Source organism: Cheilinus undulatus, linkage group 2, assembly GCF_018320785.1.
Source record: "Cheilinus undulatus linkage group 2, ASM1832078v1, whole genome shotgun sequence".
NCBI lineage: Eukaryota > Metazoa > Chordata > Actinopteri > Labriformes > Labridae > Cheilinus > Cheilinus undulatus.
Genome location: NC_054866.1, coordinates 5,882,684 through 5,904,099, shown reverse-complemented (window position 1 = coordinate 5,904,099; position 21,416 = coordinate 5,882,684). Strand labels below are relative to the sequence as shown.

The window sequence follows — 21,416 nt, the reverse complement described above, 5'->3', positions numbered from 1 at the left end:
ATTGTAGTCCACCTGTTGTAAACTTAACTGATCGGGTAGATCTGGAAAGGCAATTATCTCTCTATGGAAGGCCTCACAGCTGACAATGATATCAGAGCAGAAACCAAGCCATGAAGTCAAACTAGGAACTGAGGTGTGTGCCTCTCCAAATCATGCCCAAACAATTCAATTTAGCACAGGTGGACTCCAATCAAGGTGTAGAAACATTTCAGCAACAATCCAGAGGAATACGAGTGTTTTTGCTAAGGGTCTGAATACCTATGTTAGTGTTATGTTTCGGTTTTTATTTTTAAAAAATGTGCAACAAATCTTAAATTCATTTTTCACATTGTCATGATGGAGTACTGAGTGTAGATTAATAAAAATAAAAATGTTCTTTTTTAGCATTAGGCTGCAACATAAAGTTGAAAAAAATAGCTGTTTAATTTTTACATTGAATTATTTCAGCATCAAATATTTAAAACAAAAACAAATCAACCATAGTTATTTTTCATTTGTCTTTTTTATGTTCCTTTTTTTCCTGGAAAAGAAAATCAAAAAAGTGAAAAACATTTCATTTTTCACATACTTTTTTAGCTTGTTGTTTTTTGGTCTTTGATATAAAAAAGCAAGATCAACGAACAGAACACTGATGATGTAACATTATTTTATTATGACACCTGCAGCAGGAAACACATAAGGGATAAATAGAATGGTACATTTCCTGTGTCCCACTCTTTGAGCTTCCTGTAAGAACAATAAGATAAAAAAAATTAAATGTTTTTCATTTATTTTCGTTTAAAAAGAATCACATTTTTTTTCTTTTTTTTTTCTGAGCAAAGGGCTGATTTTTTATCATATTTTGTTTCCCCATGTTTAAACAGTGATTGGTGAACAGCGCGTCCCTTGATTTCAGATTTTTTCATCTCAAATTAAAACTCGACTGTTTGTTCAATCCAATGTATTGTCTTTTGTTTGTGTGTTGTGAGTAATGTGATGGTGTAACCTGTATTGTCAGGATGTATAAACTGCAGAACCTAGGCAGAATAGCTTCCAGCTTATGCTGCAACTAATCATATTGAAGCAAACAAAGCCAACTGGATGGAAATAAACAAATAAAGAGGAAGCAGACATGTCAATCCACATTGTAATCCTTTATTTTTCATAGTTGTTCCTCCCACAGTATTGAATTGAAATGCATAACAGTTACATTGTAGAAAGCATTAAAACAAAGTACCTCAACTTGCTGATTACTTTTTAAAATCGATTATAAACAAAACGACAAAAAACAAAAATCGGTTCCCTCAAAACGGGAGAATAAATGAAAGGAATCTGTTATTTATCATAAGTTTGGCACAAGAGATTAACATGAACCCAACGTCACACAAGCTTGCAGACAACCGTAGAAAATGAGATCTTACCAGACCAATCATGCGTTTATGAAGAAATTATACCTGGCTTTTTTTATTACTCATTCTTTATATTTGTTTTTCTTTTTTTACAATTGAATCATAGAAAAAAAAACTACGTCATATATATTCCTCGACCGGTTTCATTAGAAGAATAAGGAGTGAAGTGAATGTTTAATACTATCCAACACTCAAATGCAATCTACAAACCCCATTGAATACTGGGATAGGCCCGGCGAGGAATCTCCCCTCCGGCCGGGCTAAGAGCAGTGCTATTCAGTAAACAAACTACAGTTTGCCAAGAAATAAATACAGTTCTCAACATACAACAGCAAATAACAACAACAACACCAACGCAAAAATGGAAACCAAATCATGATTGTCTAAAAATGAAAGACACACGAGCATGGAGAGGCTAACGACTAGCATTCAGGCTAATTAGTGGTATTGTTGGCTGACTAGGATGGATTTTTGAAAGAAGACATATGCCCGTTACAGAACAACAATTAACTTCAGCACTGACTACTTTTCTCAGTAAAAAAAAACCCAACAAAAAACGTGTTTTCTTCTCTTCCACTAAAAAGACAATCTATTTATATCCTTTCACAGATAGAGCAGGCGGCAGGATGGAGTGCAGAGGACAACAGTTGGTCGACACTTGAGTACAGTGCTATGATTGTGCAGACATACACAGCCGCAAACACAGATGGGAAACTGGCCTTATCTCACTTCAGCTTTTAACGATTTTAAACTTGTTCTTCAGAGACTTCAGTGATAGTAAAGCGCCCTCCTTACATGGAGCGTTTTCATTATTGAGGCTGATAACCCCACCCTTCATTTTTATCATCCACTACAAACACTCTTCGACCACTTTATTAGGTACACCCATTCAACTATTCAACAATGCAAATAACCAATCAGCCAATCACAAGGCAGCAACCGATGTATTTAGGCATGTAGACATGGTGAAGATGATGTGATAAAGGCTGAGGCGAGCACTAGAATGAGATTAACTGAATGTGCCATGGTTATTGGTGGCCTTCATGTTGTTTAATTCTTGCAACAAGCTAGCTCGACCGTTCGTTAATAGAATTTTACAACAATTGAAGTGCTTTAAGTCTTTTTAAAGACCAACTAAACCCTCAGAGCTGTTTTTAAGACATACACCTATGTATAGGTGCATTTAGTAGTGGCTCTCAGTGTGACTCTTTGTTCGTTTTAATAAAGAAATCCTGTCCAGTTCTGATTAAATTGCCACTGTGGCTACATCCAAGCTAATCTCTGAACGTACAACCTGTTGAACCTTGAAGCAGGGGGGCAAACTCAGGCAACAAATCACACTTGCTCACCCAAACTGGGCAGTAAAAGACTGGAAAGATGTCACCAGATCTGATGAGCCTAAAATTCTGCTGCCATGTTAAATCATAGGGACCCAATAATCAACATGAACACCTGTGAGACCACCAACAACAACGGCATGTTTATAAATCACCTTTCTTTCCCATCCTGATGTTCCCTTTGACCTTCAGCATATCATTTCATCATGTCTATATGCCTAAATACTTTGTTTGCTGCCACATGATTGGCTGATCGGATATATGTATTAACGAGCAGTTAAACAGGTGTACCTAATAAAGTGGCCAAGGTGTACAGTTGCACATAGCATTGTCAGACAAGTCAGCCTTCTTCTGCTTTAATGCACAGTGAACCATTGTCTTAGAGAATCAACCTAAATAACTGTTACAGGGTTAATTGTTGGGTATGTGCTCTGCTCTAACTGTAGTCTAGCAAAGACACATCAGCACATATCCTTCATCCATGTCCACCAGCTGCCTTTGCTGTGCAAAACAGAGAGATCCAGCAGAATAAATACAGCTATTATTACTTTAGCATCATTATTATTTTAACCACAGTCCTCATCGTTGTGGGTCTTAAGTGAATTTGAAGATTTTGGACGGGTGTTTTGTTCTCTATCTGATGGGGGCAGGGTTTGAAGTTGGGGCTGTTTGGGCTCTGTAGGGGCGTGGGCCCTGCTCTGTGTTTGTAAGGCGCTCCGCTCAGCAGTCAGATGGGCCGTGGTTCTGCTCAGCAGTCTCTCTGTGGACGATCAGGGGCCACCGCACATAGGCCCTCCAATGGGCTCCAAGTGCCATAGGTCAGGTAGGCGGGGTTTAAAGGTGACAGGGGAAGCACAAGGTAGGGGGTGCCATCATACGTGGCTGAGGGACTGGATGGCACTGGATTCAGCAGCAGCCCGGGCCAGACTGTGCCACATGGTGGCCGGGGTGTGGGAGGCCGGGTGGAGGGAGTCCTTCTCAGCCAGAGACAGCATCATGGCATATGCCTGAGGGAGAGAGAGAGAGATGGGTCTGACAATTAACTAAATGTTTAGTAACCTTAAAGGATGACAGCAAAGGCAGAGGATGGAATGTTTTATAACCTTTAAAGGATGACAGCAAAGGCAGAGGATGGAATGTTTTATAACCTTTAAAGGATGACAGCAAAGGCAGAGGATGGAATGTTTTATAACCTTTAAAGGATGACAGCAAAGGCAGAGGATGGAATGTTTTATAACCTTTAAAGGATGACAGCAAAGGCAGAGGATGGAATGTTTTATAACCTTTAAAGGATGACAGCAAAGGCAGAGGATGGAATGTTTTATAACCTTTAAAGGATGACAGCAAAGGCAGAGGATGGAATGTTTTATATCCTTTAAAGGATGACATCATCGAAGGCAGATGACTGAATGTTGGTGAAGCTGGAGATGTTTTTTTTTTTGCCAAACAGTAGTCCATAGTTGTCAACTTCACTCCTCACCAGACCAGCCCACTTTTCTGAAAGTTGCCCACCAGTCAACACAAGGGAATTATTGCCTTTATTTATGAGTATGAGGCTGACTCATGATGTGTTATTCATGAACAAGCCTGTTTTAACAACAATCTCTTTTAGCTGGCACCTGTTTGAGTGCCAGTTTCCTTTCTTCCATTTTTGTGGTTATCTAATAGAAAAACACCAAACTGCTACCAAATGAAGAGCCGCTTGGGAGTCAAAAGATGAGGACTTATTACTGAGCTAAGCCAAATTATCCAGATCTCTCGCTATAACGAGTGAGATTGGACAGCATCAGCCGAGGAAATGCAGGCAAGATCAGGGTTTAATATGCTTAACCGTGGCAAACTAGAGAACCAAACTGGATTTGTGCAGACGAATAATACATGATCGGGAGTAACTTCTCTCATCCAGGCTTTAGAGGGAGGATTGGTTTCTCTGTAAACTTTAAAACTGTATTTTTTTTTTGCAACTTGAATGTTTAGCACAGTCATTAACAGCACAAAAATATGGCATTTTGATTGTGCTTTTCTTTGCTACCTTCCTGTCCCCCATTTAGAATTCTCTGCTGTGACGTTTAGTAAAAGAACCTTTGTGAGTGAATGAGGCCCTGTGTGAATGAATGAGGCCCTGTTTCAGTAAATAAAGGTACTGCCATGTGGACTGGCTGTTTCTCCTACCTGAGACTTGGATTTCCTAAACAGCGGCTGCTTCACTGCTTCAGCCAGGGGTGAGCCGAGCGATCCATCATCCTCATCTCCATCCCCTTCGCTAAGCTCGCTCTCCTCCAGCTTACGCATGTCTGAAAAGTGACGAATATGATCCAAGGCTGAGTAGCCGCTCTGCTCCTCCTCGTCCTTATACCTGGTGGTTAAAAAAATATGAATTAAGGATGTTTTAACGACACATCGCTCCCACTGTAAACATGTTTGCTGAATGTATGTCTTTATTACCTCCTGGGAGAGGTTTTACAGTTGAGGTTCAAGTCGTTGGGTTCACTGAAGTCCATCTCATCTTGTATAATGTCATCACTCAGGCCGCTGGGATGGACTTTGTCTTCCTGTTTGCCAGAGGTGTTGCTAGGCTCCTCCCCTTCTTCTTGCTGAATGTATGTCTTTATTACCTCCTCGGAGAGGTTTTACAGTTGAGGTTCAAGTCGTTGGGTTCACTGAAGTCCATCTCATCTTGTATAATGTCATCACTCAGGCCGCTGGGATGGACTTTGTCTTCCTGTTTGCCAGAGGTGTTGCTAGGCTCCTCCCCTTCTTCTTCATCAGCACCAAGGTCCTCCACATCCTCATCTTCAAGGTCACGAGAACCCTGGCTGGCCATCAGAGGCTTCTCTTCTTCAAATGGACCACCATTTAACCTGGAGAACACCAAAGCTGATTTTAATACCGCCGGAAGAAAAGTTGATGTTTTTATTTCTAAGGATTCATTTTTGGGGCTTTACAGTTCATATTTACAGTACCCATGAAAAGTATTTTCCCCCTTCAATGATCTACCCTTTTATTGATTTTATAAACTAATCATGGTCAGTATAATTTGGCTTTATGACCAAAAAAAAAAAATTACAAAAACCTTTTCATGTCAACGTGAAAACAGATTTCTACAAAGTAAAGAGAAATACATAACTGCATAAATATTCACCTCCTTCAAGTCAGTATTTAGTAGAGTCACCTTTGGGTGCAACCACAGAACTGAGTCTGTGTGGATAGGTCCCAATGAGGCTAACATATCTGGACACTAAAATTTCACTCCATTCTTCTTTGCTAAAATGCTCAAGCTCCATCAGGCTGCACAAGGATCAGCTGTGAACAGCCCTTTTCAAGTTCACCCACAAATTCTCTATTGGATTGAGGTCTGGGCTTTGACTCGGCCACTCCAGAACATTCACCTTGTTGTCTTTAAACCATTTCTGTGTAGCTTTAGCTATATGCTTTGGGTAACTGTCTTGCTGGAAAATAAATCTTCTCCCAAGCCATAGTTCTCTTGCAGACTGAATAAGATTGTCCTGCAGGATTTTCCCATATTTGGCCACATTAATTTAACCCTCTACCTTTCCAAGCCTTCACGGCCGGCTAACAAGAAGCATCCCCACAGCATGATGCTGCCACCACTTGTGGTGATGTGCAGTGTTTGGAGTCTTGTCTGATGGCCAAAAAGCTCTGTGAACTCTAGTCAAGATTTAATCTGAGTTTTCTTCAACAGTGTCTTTCTCTTTGCCACTCTCCCAGAAAGCTTTAACTGGTGATGAACCCAGCCAACAGTTGTTGACTGCAGAGTCTCTCCCATCTCAGCTGCTTAAGTTTGAAACTATTTCAGAGTAGTCATAGGTGTCCTGGTGGCCTCTCTCACTAGTCTCCTTCCTGCACGGTCGATCAGTTTGTGAGGATGGCCTGATGAAGGCAGATTTACAAATATGTAAGAGTTTTTGATGGATTTAGCTGAACTCTCGAGGATGTGTACTTCCTTGGAAGTGTTTTTGTATCCATTCCCTTACTTACACATTTCAATAATTCTTTCTCTGAGTTGCTTGGAGTGTTCTTTTGTCCTCACGGTGTAATGGTAGAGGATGGAGAGCTGGATCTGAAGCAGGACATGGCAGCTTGGATGGAGAGAGCCGGAATCTCGTTTGTCATCGAGGCTCTGGGGCCTCTTTGGGCATGGCAGCGCTGAGCTGATCACTGTAGCACTTAGCCAGAGTGCTCTGCCTCTCTCCTTGTTTATTTTCTGTACTATCTTGTATTCATCTAATAGGCACAATATTTAGCAGACAGCCCCATTTGGTGGGAGAGTTATGAGAGCGTTGCCAACCAGCCTGTTCGTTTATCCCTGTCAACGGTCCGGGTCTTAATCTGTCCCTCTGTCTCAGCGCTACAGGAAACCACTATTTGGTAAATCATCTGGAACCACATTAAGACTGATTCACTAATTACACTCTGGGACGTCTTTCGTCAGCCCTCAAAAATGCCACTTCTCTCACAAAGGATGCAGAGAAGAAGTAGAAGTCAATAGGAAACAAAACCCATCAGGCATTTCAGCACATAATTATAGGATGCTCAAAAACAGGATACCTGCTCCGGGTTTAAAAGTGAGTTTAGCAGGAGCAGTGACCGCAGAGGAAGGGATTTTAGGGAGTTATTATAGATTCAGTTTTAACACTAGACCCCCATCATCTTCTCTCTTCTCTCAGCAGCTGATAATAAGGAGTTCTGGACTGATTTCCCGCTGTGACAGAGTGTTACTGAGCTTGTATTTGTAGCGTGCTGAGCTAACGTGGCTGAGAAAAAGCAACCAGCTCCCAAAAAATGAGCAAGAGCTCTGTGATTAAGAAAACAGATTCGCTAATTACGCTTTCAAACGTGGTAATTTGCAGAGGATAAAGTATCTATCAGAAGTATTCAGGAGCACAGCACTTTGAAAGGAAACACGGGCCGACCCTTTGACCCCACCCCCTCTACCCTCTTCCTGTAAGCAGACATGTTGGTTCCAGATGTGCTGGGTTTAGCGTCTGCTCTCCTCCTCTCCTGGTTCTCTCTCCCCCGTCCTTCTGACGCTCTACCGCCGGGTCCTGCTCTCACAGGCCTTCACCAGTCTGCAGATCTCTATCTGGAGTCACAATCTGCCCTGTGATCGCACCGACGTGAGGCACGTGAAAACAAACTCAGAGACCTGAGCAGACCTCTGGACTGCTATCCGACCCGATCACAGCCCCAAGAATTTATTTGCATAATGCTCAGATGTAGCTGCATGCACACAGATATCTGCTCATAGGAAAAAGATAGAAAGGCCTCCTGCACATTTCCAAACCTGCCATTATCTTAAATGTCATCACAGATAGTTACTCCGCTCTGCAGACCTCAGAACATGACGTGGTCATTAACCAGACTGGCTGGGTGGTATAAGAACGCTGATAACAGCTGACCCATTATTCCAGCCTATTCAGGCCGCTGTAGGTCCAACAGTCCTAATGTAGGGACAATTACTGCAAAAGTTCAACCTGCAGTCATGTTTGTTAGCCAGTTAGCTTCAGGGAGTTTTCACCACTTATGATTGTTTCAGACTGTGAAACCTGGACAGGATAACTCCACCTGCACTCTGCACTTTGGTTTGTTCTCACATTAAGGCTGAAAGAGTTTACAGTGACTTTATAAAGTCTCCTCTGATGTTTTAACCCTTTTATTGATTTTATAAATCAAACATTGTAGATATAATTAGACTTTTTTGACAAAAGAAAAAGTAAAAACACATCTTTAATGTCAAAGTGAAAAAAGAATTGTACAAAGAAATCAATGTCAATTAAATAAAAATTCGGAAGTTAGAATAAGCGATTGCATAAATACTCACCCTCTTTAAAGTGACTGACCTGATCCAGGTTTCACAGAAGTCTCACAATTAGTGAAAAGGGGATCACCTGAGTGACTACAAACGATTGTAGTCTGTGTCTGAAATGTTCCATCAATGGTTAATCAGTATTCCTTGCTACCATTACACAGTGAAGACAATAGAACACTCCAAGAAACTCAGAGAAAAAGCTCCTGAAAAGTATAAGTCAGGGAACAGATAGAAAACCATTTCCAAGACACTGATCATCCCCCAGAGTTCAGTTAAATCCATCAAGAAATGGAAGGAATATGGCACATGTGTAAATCTGCACAGAAGCTGAGATGGTAGAGTCTGCAGACAACAACTGTTGGCCGGGTTCTTCACCAGTCATGACTTTATGGGAGAGTGGCAAAGAGAAAGCCACTGTTGAGGAAAACTCAGATTAAATCTGGACTAGAGTTTGCCAAAAGGCATGTGGGAGACTCCATGGTCAAGTAGAAGAAAGTTCTTTGGTCTGATGAGATGAAGATGGAGCTTTTTGGCCCTCAGACAAGCTATGTTTGGTGGACACCAAACACAGTACATTACCTCAAACACAGCATCCCCACTCTGAAGCACAGAGGTGGCAGCATCATGCTGTGGGGATGTTTCTCAGCAGCAGGCCATGGAAGGTGTTTAAAGGTAGAGGGTAAAATTAATGTGACATATAGAAAAATCCTGTAGGACAATCTTATTCAGTCTGCAAGAGAACTATATGGCTTCAGAGAAGATTTATTTTCCAGCAAGACAATGACCTGAAGGTGAATGTTCTGGAGTGGTCTGAGTGCTGAGTTCAGGTCAGTTGACTCTTTGTAGATTTGGACTGACACTGATCAACACTGTCAATTAACCCCAGCACTGAAGCCATTTCACTCAGCTTGCTTCCTGATTGGCTATCCTACCGTTCCACAAAACAATTTAAAGAGCACCTGTTCTGCAGTCTGCCCTGTCTGCCTCCTGATTTCAAACAGGACTGATTCACAATAACCAGTTGGAGCAGGCTTTAGAGTCAATTCTGTTCTGATCCTGGGCCCTAATGAAGATGTTCATGTAACGTGTATTTACATGTTCGTAGGAGGCCCTCATTCATCTCTGCTGTAGAAACGTGGTGAGTGAGATTTGTAGTTATCTCAAAACTCACTGAGGTATTTCACGACAAATTTTGTCTTGATCTGATGAGAGGACAGAGGACAGAGAAAGAAACCACAAACAGTCCCTCACCCTTCCTCAGAGGGGTCCGGCGATGCCTGGTTCTGGCTTGCGTTGCTGATGAAGTTTCTTATTTCGTTGAAGTAAGAATCTTCTTTGTCGTCTAATATGGCACTGCCACTGTCCAGCTCAGACTGCGGGGATGACATCGCAGTGCCTGCAATCAAACAGGAATATTCTGTTAATAGATGGTTAATGAGGATACAAATATAGGATAATATGCACTAATGAATCTGGCAGAGCTTTACAGTTTTGGCTCCATGTCCATCCATACATACAAATGATGCACCAATTGTAAAAATTGGGGCCCCTCAGAGCTAATATTTGAAGTAACTCGAGGCCTAGACAAATAAAAACAGATGCTCACTATTGGTGGCATATCTGTTCAAATCAGATTTTTGTTTTTATTTATGGATGCTGTTTTACCCCACAGTAATCCACCAGTTCATCTTTTCAGTCCCACCAAACTTTCAAAGTCATTTAGAGGTTTTCTTTTTTTTTCAGGCTAAATCTAGTCGGCCCGTCATAGTCTTAAAGGAGACATATTATGCAAAAATCACTTTTTCAGGCTTTTGTAACACAAATATGTGTCCCTGGCCTGTCCACAATCCCCTCAAATACCTGAAAAATCCATTCCCTCTCCCCCTCTCTTTCTCCACCTTTCAGAAAATGTGTGCTGAACAAGCTGTTCTCAGATGTAGCTCCTGGTGACCTCACCAGGAGCATAAGCACCCGCCCCCAGGTTTGGTTGGCCCTCCCCTACTTGGAGGAAAGTTCCCCCCTCTTCTACTGATCCTCTCAGCTACCAGCTGAGATGCTGGATAGCTCAGTGGGTTATCCTGCTGACTACAGTCTGGGAGGTTGATGGTTCAAATCCCAGTCAAATTCTAACCTTTGGATAAAAGTGTCTGTAGTACCAGGAGTACTGCATCCATTTCCTGAGAGGGGTGTGGTCAGGGGCGGAGTCAGACAGCTAATTACCATTTAAAGCCACAGACACAGAAACGGCTCATTCTGAGAAGGGCTGAAATAGAGGGGTTTTTAAACGTACCATTGATTACAGTAGGTGAGCATTTACTCAGAGAATTGCTGCTTTAATCTGTTTGCCAGGTGCCACTGTAGGGAGTCATTGTTCCAGAGCTTAAGAGCAAAATTTTAAGAGCTCGACTTTGATTTTTCTTCAAACTTTCCATTCAAACCTGCTTTTGTGTTCTAAACTGCCTCCTTGTGCTTACATTTTCTCTGTTTGTGAAACATCTAAACTTTGATTAACCAACCAATAGGAGACAGGTAGAGGAAGGACCAATCACGTTTTCTCTGGTTGTTGTTGCTGTTCTCCAGGAGACATTCTATCACATATACACACATTCAACGTCCAATGCCCTATAACTCCAACTCAGTTCCACCTACAGACTTCATCTTTGCTTTGAAAAATTAAATAAACAATTATCAGCTTTTTATGCTGGTTTCAATTCTTGCTGTCTTTTACAGATTTTGGTTCTCGGACTTTTTTCAATGTGTGTGTATGTGATAGAACGTTGGGACTCTCTTAGTGAGATCAAAACAAATGTCTCCTGGAAAACAGCATAGCAACAACAGGCAGAACAAACATGATTGGTCCATCCCCTACCTGCTTCCTGTTGGTTTGTTCTTTGAAAAATAAAAAACAAAAGCAGAAATATGTTTGGACCAAGCAGGGAAAGTTCTGTATGCCTGCACATAGAAAAATCCAATACTGTCAGTTTCACAACAAATGAGAAACAACCTGAAAAGTGGGGAATGGTTGAAGCACAAGTGCAGGACATTTGAACAAACAGCCAATGATTTAAGGGCAAGCAGACATTAAAAGCACAACAGCAGGTCTGAATGGAGAGTTTAAGGAAATCTGAGCCCAAAATCAATAAGTCATGCTTTAAAATGATAAAATGCACTCTTGAGTTTTGCAACAATAATGACTCCGTATCACTGCTTACTCTGCTACTTATTCAGAGCGATTTAGTGATGTGAACCATCAGAGCTGTGCTGCTGATGAAAGCAGCTCATTTAAAAATGTTCTTGCAGAAGTAGATGACAGATTTATGAAGTTTAATTTTTCAGCCTCCAAAACAGTTTCCAGTAATGAGTAAAGCTGCAGCTCAAATTAGCAAAGTAGCTCTCAATCTCTCCTAGTAAAAAAAGAAATAAAGAGGAGCTGGTCACTTTGCCAAACTGAGCAATCGGTGCATGACAGCCTGCTTGGAGTTTGCAAAACACTCCAAACGAAAGGCAAGTGGGCTTCTGTCTAGCCACTCTGCCATTAAGTCCAGATCTGTAGAGGGCTGCAGTGATGGTCGTCCTTATGGGACTTTGTCCCATCTCCACACAGGATCTCTGGAGCTCAGTCAGGGTGACCATCAGGTTCTTGGTCACCTCTCTTACAAAGGTCCTTCTTCTCAGATTGCTCAGTTTGGCCAGGTGACCAGCTCTTAGAAGAGTCCTGGTTGTGCCAAACTTCTTTTCTGATTTTTGTAGCCTTTCCCAGAACTGTGCCTTGCAACCATCCCGTCTCTGAGCTGTCTAAATGCATCTAATGTGAAAGCACCCAGAACAGACTAGATGCTTATGTTCGGGGCAGGACCTAGGCCAGGGCCTCCTAATGTGATAGCACCCTTTTTTGCTATGTAATAATCTCCTCTTTCCCAATCTCTCACCTGACAGGTTTCCATTCTCGTGCTTCTTCAGGTGACGGTCCAGGTTGGTCTGCTGACCAAAGCAACGATCACACAGGTGGCACTTGAAGGGCTTCTCCTTGTTGTGGATGTTGCGAATGTGGCGTTGCAGGTTGGAGGAGATGCTGAAGGAGCGGTCACAGTATTTACACCTATAAGAAGAGGAGAGGCGGTTCACTGAGACAGGATGGAACGGTTTCAACCAGGAACAGTGAATGCGACTGTGGTAATGAATGGTTCATTGTGTGGGAAACATAAGGCAGTACTACCACATAGACATGCATACAGCAGTCCCAGCAGTCCCGCAGTCCCAGACATGATGGAGGAGCTTGTTTAAGGTGAAACAGCTCTGCCTCTTATCTCCAGCCAGCGCAATAAAACTGCATTCTTCTCTCACTAAATAAGCACGCAACAGATTTGGTTCTAGCCCTGCAAAATTAGAGCCTCTGTGCCAAGTTTCTTCATGCAAAATTATACGAGAAGATTACATCTTTTCTTCTGCTGGAATTAGCTTGCTCGATTGGCTGTCCCTCAGGAAACCCCCTGGTTATCTCCACAGAAAAATTACAATAAACAGCGGTGATCTTTAATGGCATGCCAGCGTGTGGAGAGCAGGCTATCAGGCCGGGGCAGTAGAGGCCTGCGTCTGTCTCTCCCTCTCCCCCGTGGTCAGCAGGCCTCCTGCAAGCGTTGGGCCAACATTCCTCTACCTTAGTAACTACAGAGCAGAGCAGCCAGAGCGGACTCATTATCCAAATGTAGTAAAATGTGCAAGATTCATTTTTTACATCTGTACTGAGCTGCTGCTGCTGCATTGTTACATGTACACCTGGAGAGCTCTGACGTCTGTCTCTATGTAACACGGCTCAGAAACTTTTGCAACAACCATTCCCATGGTGCTAAGAAACTTCACGGACAAGATATTAGAGTACGATTCCAGATAATAACTACTTAATTGTCTGATAGACTCCCTAAATTGGCAAGAAAGCATCGCTTGGTAGCCAGTCGGCCTTCAGACCACTGCGGCCTCAGACACACAAGAGAAATGACCACAGCTGCCGGGCCTGGACATCTGCCCGCGCTCCTCATCACCCCAATTTTTCACCAAACTTCCTCCCCTCTACGACCTGTCATCCTGGCGACGGACACCATTCCTCATCAGGCTAATTATTTAGCAGGATGATTACTCCAGGAGAAAACACGAGTTAACTGTGTTCTCTGGAGAGGATTTTAGAGAAGAATGTGCTGTTAACAAACGAGCTGCATCGCTCTGTCTGTGTGAAAGTGTCAGCAGCTTTTGGTTCTGTTTGCAGAGAGAGAAACCAAATGTCATGGTGGAGCTGAGAGATTATTATTAATTGATTATTGATGATTAATTTTGATTCCTTATCAGAGCTGGAACATGTCTGTTAATCCACAAACATGGATGGTAATTTGGACAATGATTACTGAAACTTAACTTCCATTAACTTCATCTTACATAAATGTCATTGTCAAAGTAAGAGCATACAACCTCCCGTACTCCCGGCACTGCCCTGCTTTTATTTTGAAATGCTTCTTCACCAGCAGGAAGTTAAATATTCACCCCCTTTAAATTAACTGACCTAATTCAACAGAGGTCCAGCCAATTGGTGCTAGTAGTCTCACTATTTGTGAAATGGGGATCACCTGAGTGCAGTGAATGTGTCTCGAGTATAAAGACACCTGTGTATGGAAGGTCCTGTCATTGGTTAAGTAGTATTCCTGGCTACCATTACACCATGAGGACAAAAGAACACTTCAAGCATAAACTAGGTCCACCTTGGTTCCTTACTCAACAATAATTTAGTTCACTGGTGTGTAATTTTTTTTTCTTTTAAAGAGCAAAAATATGAAACCATTATTGTCACAAAACTCAAGAGCATATTTCAACATTTTGGGAGCATGACTTCAAACTTTCCATTAAAGGTACAGTTATTAAAATCAGGAATATAAGCAACATCCAACAGATTCTAGATTGTGATGCTCACTTCTGGTGATTACCATGTTATCCAGGGTAATCTTAATAAATGATAAATGAGTGTTGTTCGGCCCCTTCTGTGTAGATGTACCGTAGAATCATGCAAGTTTCTGAAAATCCAAGATGGTGGAGGGGACCCTCTCAATGCATGAATAAAAGGCTTATTCCAGTAAATAATAACAAAATAGTTTTAAAAGATTAAACCCTAACTTAGATAGGCATATCTATTAAAATTATGCTTTATTGCTTTATTAAGCTTGTTCCACAAAATGCTACCAGGATAATTTTGCACATTGCCCCTTTTAAACCTGTCTTGCGCTCAGATTTTCTCAGTTTGTGCTCTAAATGTCTGCTTGCACTCGAATCAAACCACTCCTCCTCTCATTTAGGTTGATTCTAACCTGACAGGCCAGATAGATTTGTTTCACACATCCATCTGAAAAAACCTCCCATAGACAGCGTTTGGGAAAGGGCAGAGCCTTTGAAAAAAAACTTGGAGGGTGATTGGATGAACGTTCTGTCTGACACATCTTTACGGGGCAATCAGAGCAACAAAACACGTGACGTCGTAACCGCTACCTAGGAGTAAACTCCATACCGAAATGCATAACGTGAACCATGGCAACTGACATGTTAGTACACAACTTTTTGTTGTTTTTGAAAAGAAAACATTCAATGCTGTTCTTTGTTCTTCTTTTAACGAAGAAATATCGTCAAGTTCTGATAAAATTGATATATTGATAAATTGATATAGCAGCATCCATGCTGCTATAATTGCACCGGTCTCTTGTTGCTGCTCGCTTATGTCACGACTCTGCCGCGCCCTAAAGCACTGCCCTCGTCGCTGATTGGTCCTGCCACTTTCTAACCGGGCCCAAACGGTTCAGATGGGGGCTTTGCAAGATGGATTTGCCGATGAGAAATAAAGGAACTGGCAAATCTACTTTACAAGGTTAGGTTGATTCTGATTAGTTCTCAAACTGATACTGTCTGATTTTTCTCTGTGTCAAACAAAACTTTATCTGAGCAGTCTAGACATATTACTCCTATTGGACTTCTACTGAACCAATCACATTTGCTCTGCCCGTTGTTGCTATGCTGTTCTTCAGGAGACATTTGCTTTGAACTCACTAAGAGAGTCCCGACATTCTATCCCATACACAACAGCATAGCAACAACAGGCAGATCAAACATGATTGGTCCATCCTCTACCTGTTTCCTATTGGCTGGTTCATCAAAAGTCCAAGGGTGGTAATTTGCTTTGAGTGGGTGGAGAAAGTGTCGTATGAATGCAGAAACAACAACAAGCAGAATCAACCTGAATGAGAGGAGAATGGTTCGAGCATTTAGAGCACAGGGAATTTGAACAAGCAACTAAACATTTGAGAGCGAGCAGACATGTAGAGAAAAAAGGCAGGTTTTAATGAAAAGCTGGAAAAAAATCTTAAGCCCAAAATCAAAAAGTCAAGTTCTTAAAATATTAAAGTCAGCTCTTGAGTTTTGCAACAGTAATGACTCCGTACAAAAGCAACTGATTAAAACCGTCAAAATCATCTACAACATGAAAGGCAGAAATAAAGACGTTCTGAAATATAAAATATAAAATACGACAAACACTATCAGTTAAATCTGTGCAAGTCAGTACTTAAAATTCATTAAAACATTCAGAATCAGTAAGATGAATAAAAGGGTCCAAGCAGAGTAGAATGATGGCAGATACTTGGATAATGATACTGTGGGAATGCATTAATAACAAATATGATTTAAAGCCTGTATTCAAAGAGATAACTGATGTAGAAAACCAAAACAAACCACTGACATGAACTCTGAAACATTCACACAACCACTGAGTTAACGTGTTTGTCTGAACCAGACTCTTAAACTCATGAAAGTTTTACCTGTAGGGCTGCTCTCCTGTATGAGTCCTGAGGTGGCGAGTCAGGTTAGCAGAGCGAGGGAATATTTTCCCACAGTATCTACATGGAATAAAAACATCACAGTTTGGTTTATCTGCATACAAAAGTGTATTACTCTAATGTCCAAATTACAGAGGAAAGACAAATCTAACTTGAAGTCACTGTTAGTACCATAAAGCCTCACACAAGTCAAAACACTGAACATAAGGAGCAACCACGGCCGCCGTATTTACCTGCAGGTGTAACGCTCCTTGCCTTTGCGCAGCAGTGTCTCTGGAAGCGCAGATGGGGGGGCTCTGAAGTCAAACATGGAGGGGACGGAGCGCAGAATGTCCCCAGAATCCGGCTTCAAGGAGCCAAATGTCTCCAGCTTCTCTGCCATGTTCTCAATGGCCGACATCTGCAGAGACATGGAGAGAGAGGGAGGGTTAACCTTGAAGAAAAGTAGGCAGAATGCTGAGGAAACGATGAAGGTCCATACCAGACAAAATATTTTACAGAATGGTAATGCCACTGATGACCAAAGAAACCTAAACCATTGATTGTGTTCCTTTTTACTGCAGACACAGGAAAAAGCCAAATCAAATGCACCGATAATTACAGAAACATAGGTGAATTTTGGGTAGGCCTTTCAGAAAATTAACCTGATTAGATTTTAAATGAAGCGTTAATTACCATTATTGAATTAAAGAGAGCTGTCAGGACACATTTGGGTTGTTTACAGCCAGTGAAATAAAGTCAAACTGATATGGAGGGAATTCTGATTATGATGTTCATCAATGATTCATGAACTACAAGGTCAAATCCTCACCATACATGTATGACAAGTACATTAGAGTGATTCATAACTCTGTAGTTTAAGAAAAAAAGCATCTATAACCATTCATGTTCAGAGGAGAGCTGGAGTGAAAATTTGAATGATGAATTCAGAAAAACCTTGCTCCTAACAGAGAAACACCAGAGGGTAGACAGAGCTGGGTCCACATCTGAGCTAGAGATACGTTGTACGCAAACAGGCTGGTTCAAAGAGTGGGGTTTTTAGTGAACGACTTGTCAATATTGATCTATATTTCCTTTTCAGTGATACAGTACATCTGATAGACACTCAATCTTTGTAATCACACGCTCACAATGAGGTTTTATCATTTGACAGTGGAAGCACGTGCATTCATGGGGGGGTTGGGCAAGGACTTCAGGGGGGCGCAGAACCCATAAAATTTTTTAAAAGTATGGTTAGAAACATAATGTACAACAGTGTATCAGGGACACCCTAAAAGATTAAAAAAAAAATATGATTCATGACTAAAACAGTGAAAAATATGGTAACAGTTTGTTGTCTGTTACCATCTTTGTTAGCAGATAAACGGTTAACGTAGTTACATTTCTGATTAACTCATGGAAGTTACCATCTTTGTTAGCGGATAAACGGTTAACGTAGTTACATTTCTGATTAACTGATATTGAAGTTTTCGTCTATGTTAGCAGATAAACGGTTAACGTAGTTACATTTCTGATTAACTGATATTGAAGTTTTCGTCTATGTTAGCAGATAAACGGTTAACGTAGTTACATTTCTGATTAACTGATATTGAAGTTTTCGTCTATGTTAACGGATAAACAGTTAACGTAGTTACATTTCTGATTAACTCATGAAAGTTACCGTCTTTGTTAGCGGATTAACAGTGAACATAGTTCCATTTCTGAATAACTGTTATGGCAGTTACCGTCTATGTTAGCGGAATAAAGGTTAAAGTACTTAAATTTGCGATTAGCTGTTATGATAGTTACTGTCTTTGCTAACGGATTAACGGTTAACGTAGATACCTTTCCTATTAGCTGTTATGAAAGTTACTGTCTTTGTTAGCAGATTAACGGTAAATGTATTTAAATTCCTGAATAAATGGGCCCACCTCACCCTGCGGAGTGCATACATGAGTCCAAACACCCATCAGGAGGATTTAGGTGCACGGCCAATCTGCTAATGAAGCTGAACATTTACTTTCATCAGATACTCTCAGAGGAGATATGTGGACTCACGGAAACCGTGCATGAGCTGCACGGTGGCCGTTGGTGATTAATCGCCATCAAAGTGTGCAAAAAAGAAAATATATATGAGAGCGAGAAGGATGTATTTGTATGTGTGAGACGTTTGTGTAGTAGGTGAGTCTGGCCGTACGCTCTCACTGAGTGTCTGTGTGCCGTCAGATCCACGGCCCTGCCTGTGTTGGGGGGTGGGGGGGTGGGGTGAGGAGTGATTCATGTCCACTGCTGGGCTGTAAACTATTCTGTGCACAATGCGGGCAGACAGCACATTCGTCAATATGAAAGATGTTGACATTACTGATCAAGGGCCAGACACGGGTAATAATGATATCGCTGTGCAGAGAGGGGCGGGATGGGGGAGGAGCGGGGGCTGCGGGGAGAGTGAAGGGAGAGCCAGGGGGGAGGAGGGAAGGAGAGGAGGGTTGAAGGGGTCCCAGTAGGCCGCGGGGCCTGTCAGCCCGTCTCACCCAGAGCTTTTTTTTCCCCCTTCTGTTTTCAAGGGCCCACACAAATTTGCATTATTTTGCGTGTATTGAATTTTCAGCCTGTTCCTTATTCTTATTTCAATAAGGCAACAAATCAATGGTGATTGGGGTCCTCCACTAGAGCCCTGCTCCGACTCTGACATTTCATCTCCTGCTTTCACCCCCTGTCACTCTCAGGCTTTATGCCAAGACGGAGCAGACCGAAGGGAACGAAACGGAGGACGAGAACGGAGGAAGAAACATGATGAAGGACGAGACGATAGGGGTGAAGGCTGGGAGGAGAGAGGAAAGAAAGAATGATAGAAAGAAGCAGAAAAAAAAGAAGAGGATAAATAAAGACAGACTAAAAGAAAGAAAGAAGGGCTGATGGATGGCGGTGGAGTCGGCTGTTGGAAGCAGCTGATTAGGAGTGACGGCCAAGTGTAAAGTTCCCGCCGCAGCCGTCGACGTTCCCACTGAGGGAGGATGTGGAGTGTCAGGTCTGCTTGATTATGAATACGCCAGTGCTGCACACCGTGAATCAAAGGAGGAGAGGAGAGGGAGAGGGAGCAAGAATGAGAGAGACTGAAAGATATGAGAGGAGTTGTGGGGAGAATGACGGTGAAATGCTTTCATATTTCTTTAGATGGTTTATTTCATTGGCCTCTGCAGGGATGACTCGGTTTGTCTGCTTTGCTCAACAAAGACCCCTAACTCTTTGGAGTGTTAGGGGCCCTAAAACTGTCTGCAGTATGGAGCCTGAAAGTGGGGCTAAAACTACTCCAACCATCCCAACTCTCTTTACGGGGCAATACTAAACCATGCTGAAACCACTGCACTCTTCAATTAACAGCTTCATTTAAATCTTTGACCAACCCCTGATTTCTATTGTTATAAGCAGGACATGGTTGATGCTAATCATGTATGTTACAGCTCCATAATCATGACAAATAATAACATATTTAAAGCTGAACAATATATTATTAATCAACTGCAATGGCAATGTGTGCATATCCAATAATCACATTGCAAAGATGTACGATGTTAGTCATGTGACCTGAAGAATATCAGAAGAGTCCAGCTTGTGACTGGCTGCCTACAGCAGTAACAGCAATTCTCTTAACAGTAAAGACTGGGATTCTTCCTGAGTAGCACCCACAGCGGTTAATCTCACACCCAAACTGTTCTTTTAAACATGCTGCATGCAGTGGATTTCCTCTTGATGCCCACAGACTGCTGACTTCATTCCCTCTTCACTGGGAACACTGGGAATTAGGAAGCATGTGAGCTTACAGTGGTTGACGTTAGAAAGCTGACCACCGCTAAGCCTGCTAACTCTTGCGAGTTAACAACTCAATTAAAAACACAATTGCTAACCTGAGAGTTAATGCCACCATTTATATGGTTGATGACTCTGCTAATTTAATCTCTGTGTGGTCAGAATTCTGACTTTGATCTCAGAATTCATCCTTTAATCTCAGGATTCTGTATTTGACCTCAGGACTCTGCCTTTGAATTCTGACTTATTATCCTCAGAATTCTTTTACCAAAGAATCCTGACTTTAATCTCAGAATCCTGATTTTGATCTCAGATTTCAGACAATCTTAGATTTCTGCCTTTCATTGCAGACTCTGATTCTACCTTTGATCTCAAAATTTGACCTTTTGTGTAAATATTTTGCCTTTGATCTTAAAATTCTGACTTTAATCTCGGAATTGTTACTTTGATCTTGGAGCTCTGCTTTCAATCCCATGATTCTGCCTTTAATCTCACAATTCTGCCTTTAATCCCAAGATTCTGCCTTTAATCTGAGAATTCTGCTTTTGATCTTACAATTCTGACTTTAATCTCAATTCTGCCTGTGATATCTTAACCTAACCTAACTTTGATATCTGAATTCTGATTTTATCTTGGGATTCTTGGAACTCAGACTTTGATATCACTTTTGCCCTTGATCTTAGAATTCTGCCTTACTCTCAGAAATCCAATATAATCTCAGAATTCTGAACATACTTTAATTTTAGAATTTCAAACAAAAATACTGCCTCAGTTTTGTTTACGTTGCACTAATACTTTCTCTCTATTAGCCTGTCTATCAGTGCATCTTTACTTTATAACAGTAAAAGTCATGTTACTAATGTACAGCACTTGGTTGAATGATTGTTTTAATGCGGAGAAAATCGCACGGACAGCCCAGGGTTGGATGGACAGACCTATAAAAGTCTTTATGTTAATGTTAACTTCTGTAAATTAACAGATTAACGGTTAACAAAGTAAAACTTTTTTAAAAATCCGCCCACCTCTGAGGATTCCCACACCCATGTCCATTAGATTTGGTGCATGTATGCCTTAAACTAGGAACCACTCCAGAGCCCTAGCACCGCTTTATAGATGGCTAGCCGGGTTCATTAAGCCACTGTTTGACAATACTGTGTGCGTGAAATGTTCAGCAAAAAGGACTCGAGGATAAACGGCTCCACATTTCACTCTA

At 41.6% G+C, this 21,416-nt stretch overlaps 1 protein-coding gene across 13 annotated transcripts in view; it reads right to left on the bottom strand.

The window, feature by feature from the left end:
- Positions 1–1,132: 1,132 nt before the first annotated feature.
- mecom (MDS1 and EVI1 complex locus) overlaps positions 1,133–21,416 on the bottom strand; it is a 354,218-nt gene continuing 333,934 nt past the window's right edge. For all 13 annotated transcript variants that reach the window (XM_041803416.1, XM_041803375.1, XM_041803393.1 and 10 more), the window contains 7 exons: positions 16,651–16,817; positions 16,400–16,477; positions 12,485–12,654; positions 9,807–9,951; positions 5,341–5,586; positions 4,898–5,081; positions 1,133–3,732 (listed from right to left, as the gene is read on the bottom strand). In XM_041803416.1, coding sequence (XP_041659350.1) covers positions 3,598–3,732; positions 4,898–5,081; positions 5,341–5,586; positions 9,807–9,951; positions 12,485–12,654; positions 16,400–16,477; positions 16,651–16,817 — 1,125 coding nt within the window. In that variant the 3' untranslated portion in view covers positions 1,133–3,597. The remainder of the gene's footprint in view (positions 3,733–4,897; positions 5,082–5,340; positions 5,587–9,806; positions 9,952–12,484; positions 12,655–16,399; positions 16,478–16,650; positions 16,818–21,416) is intronic.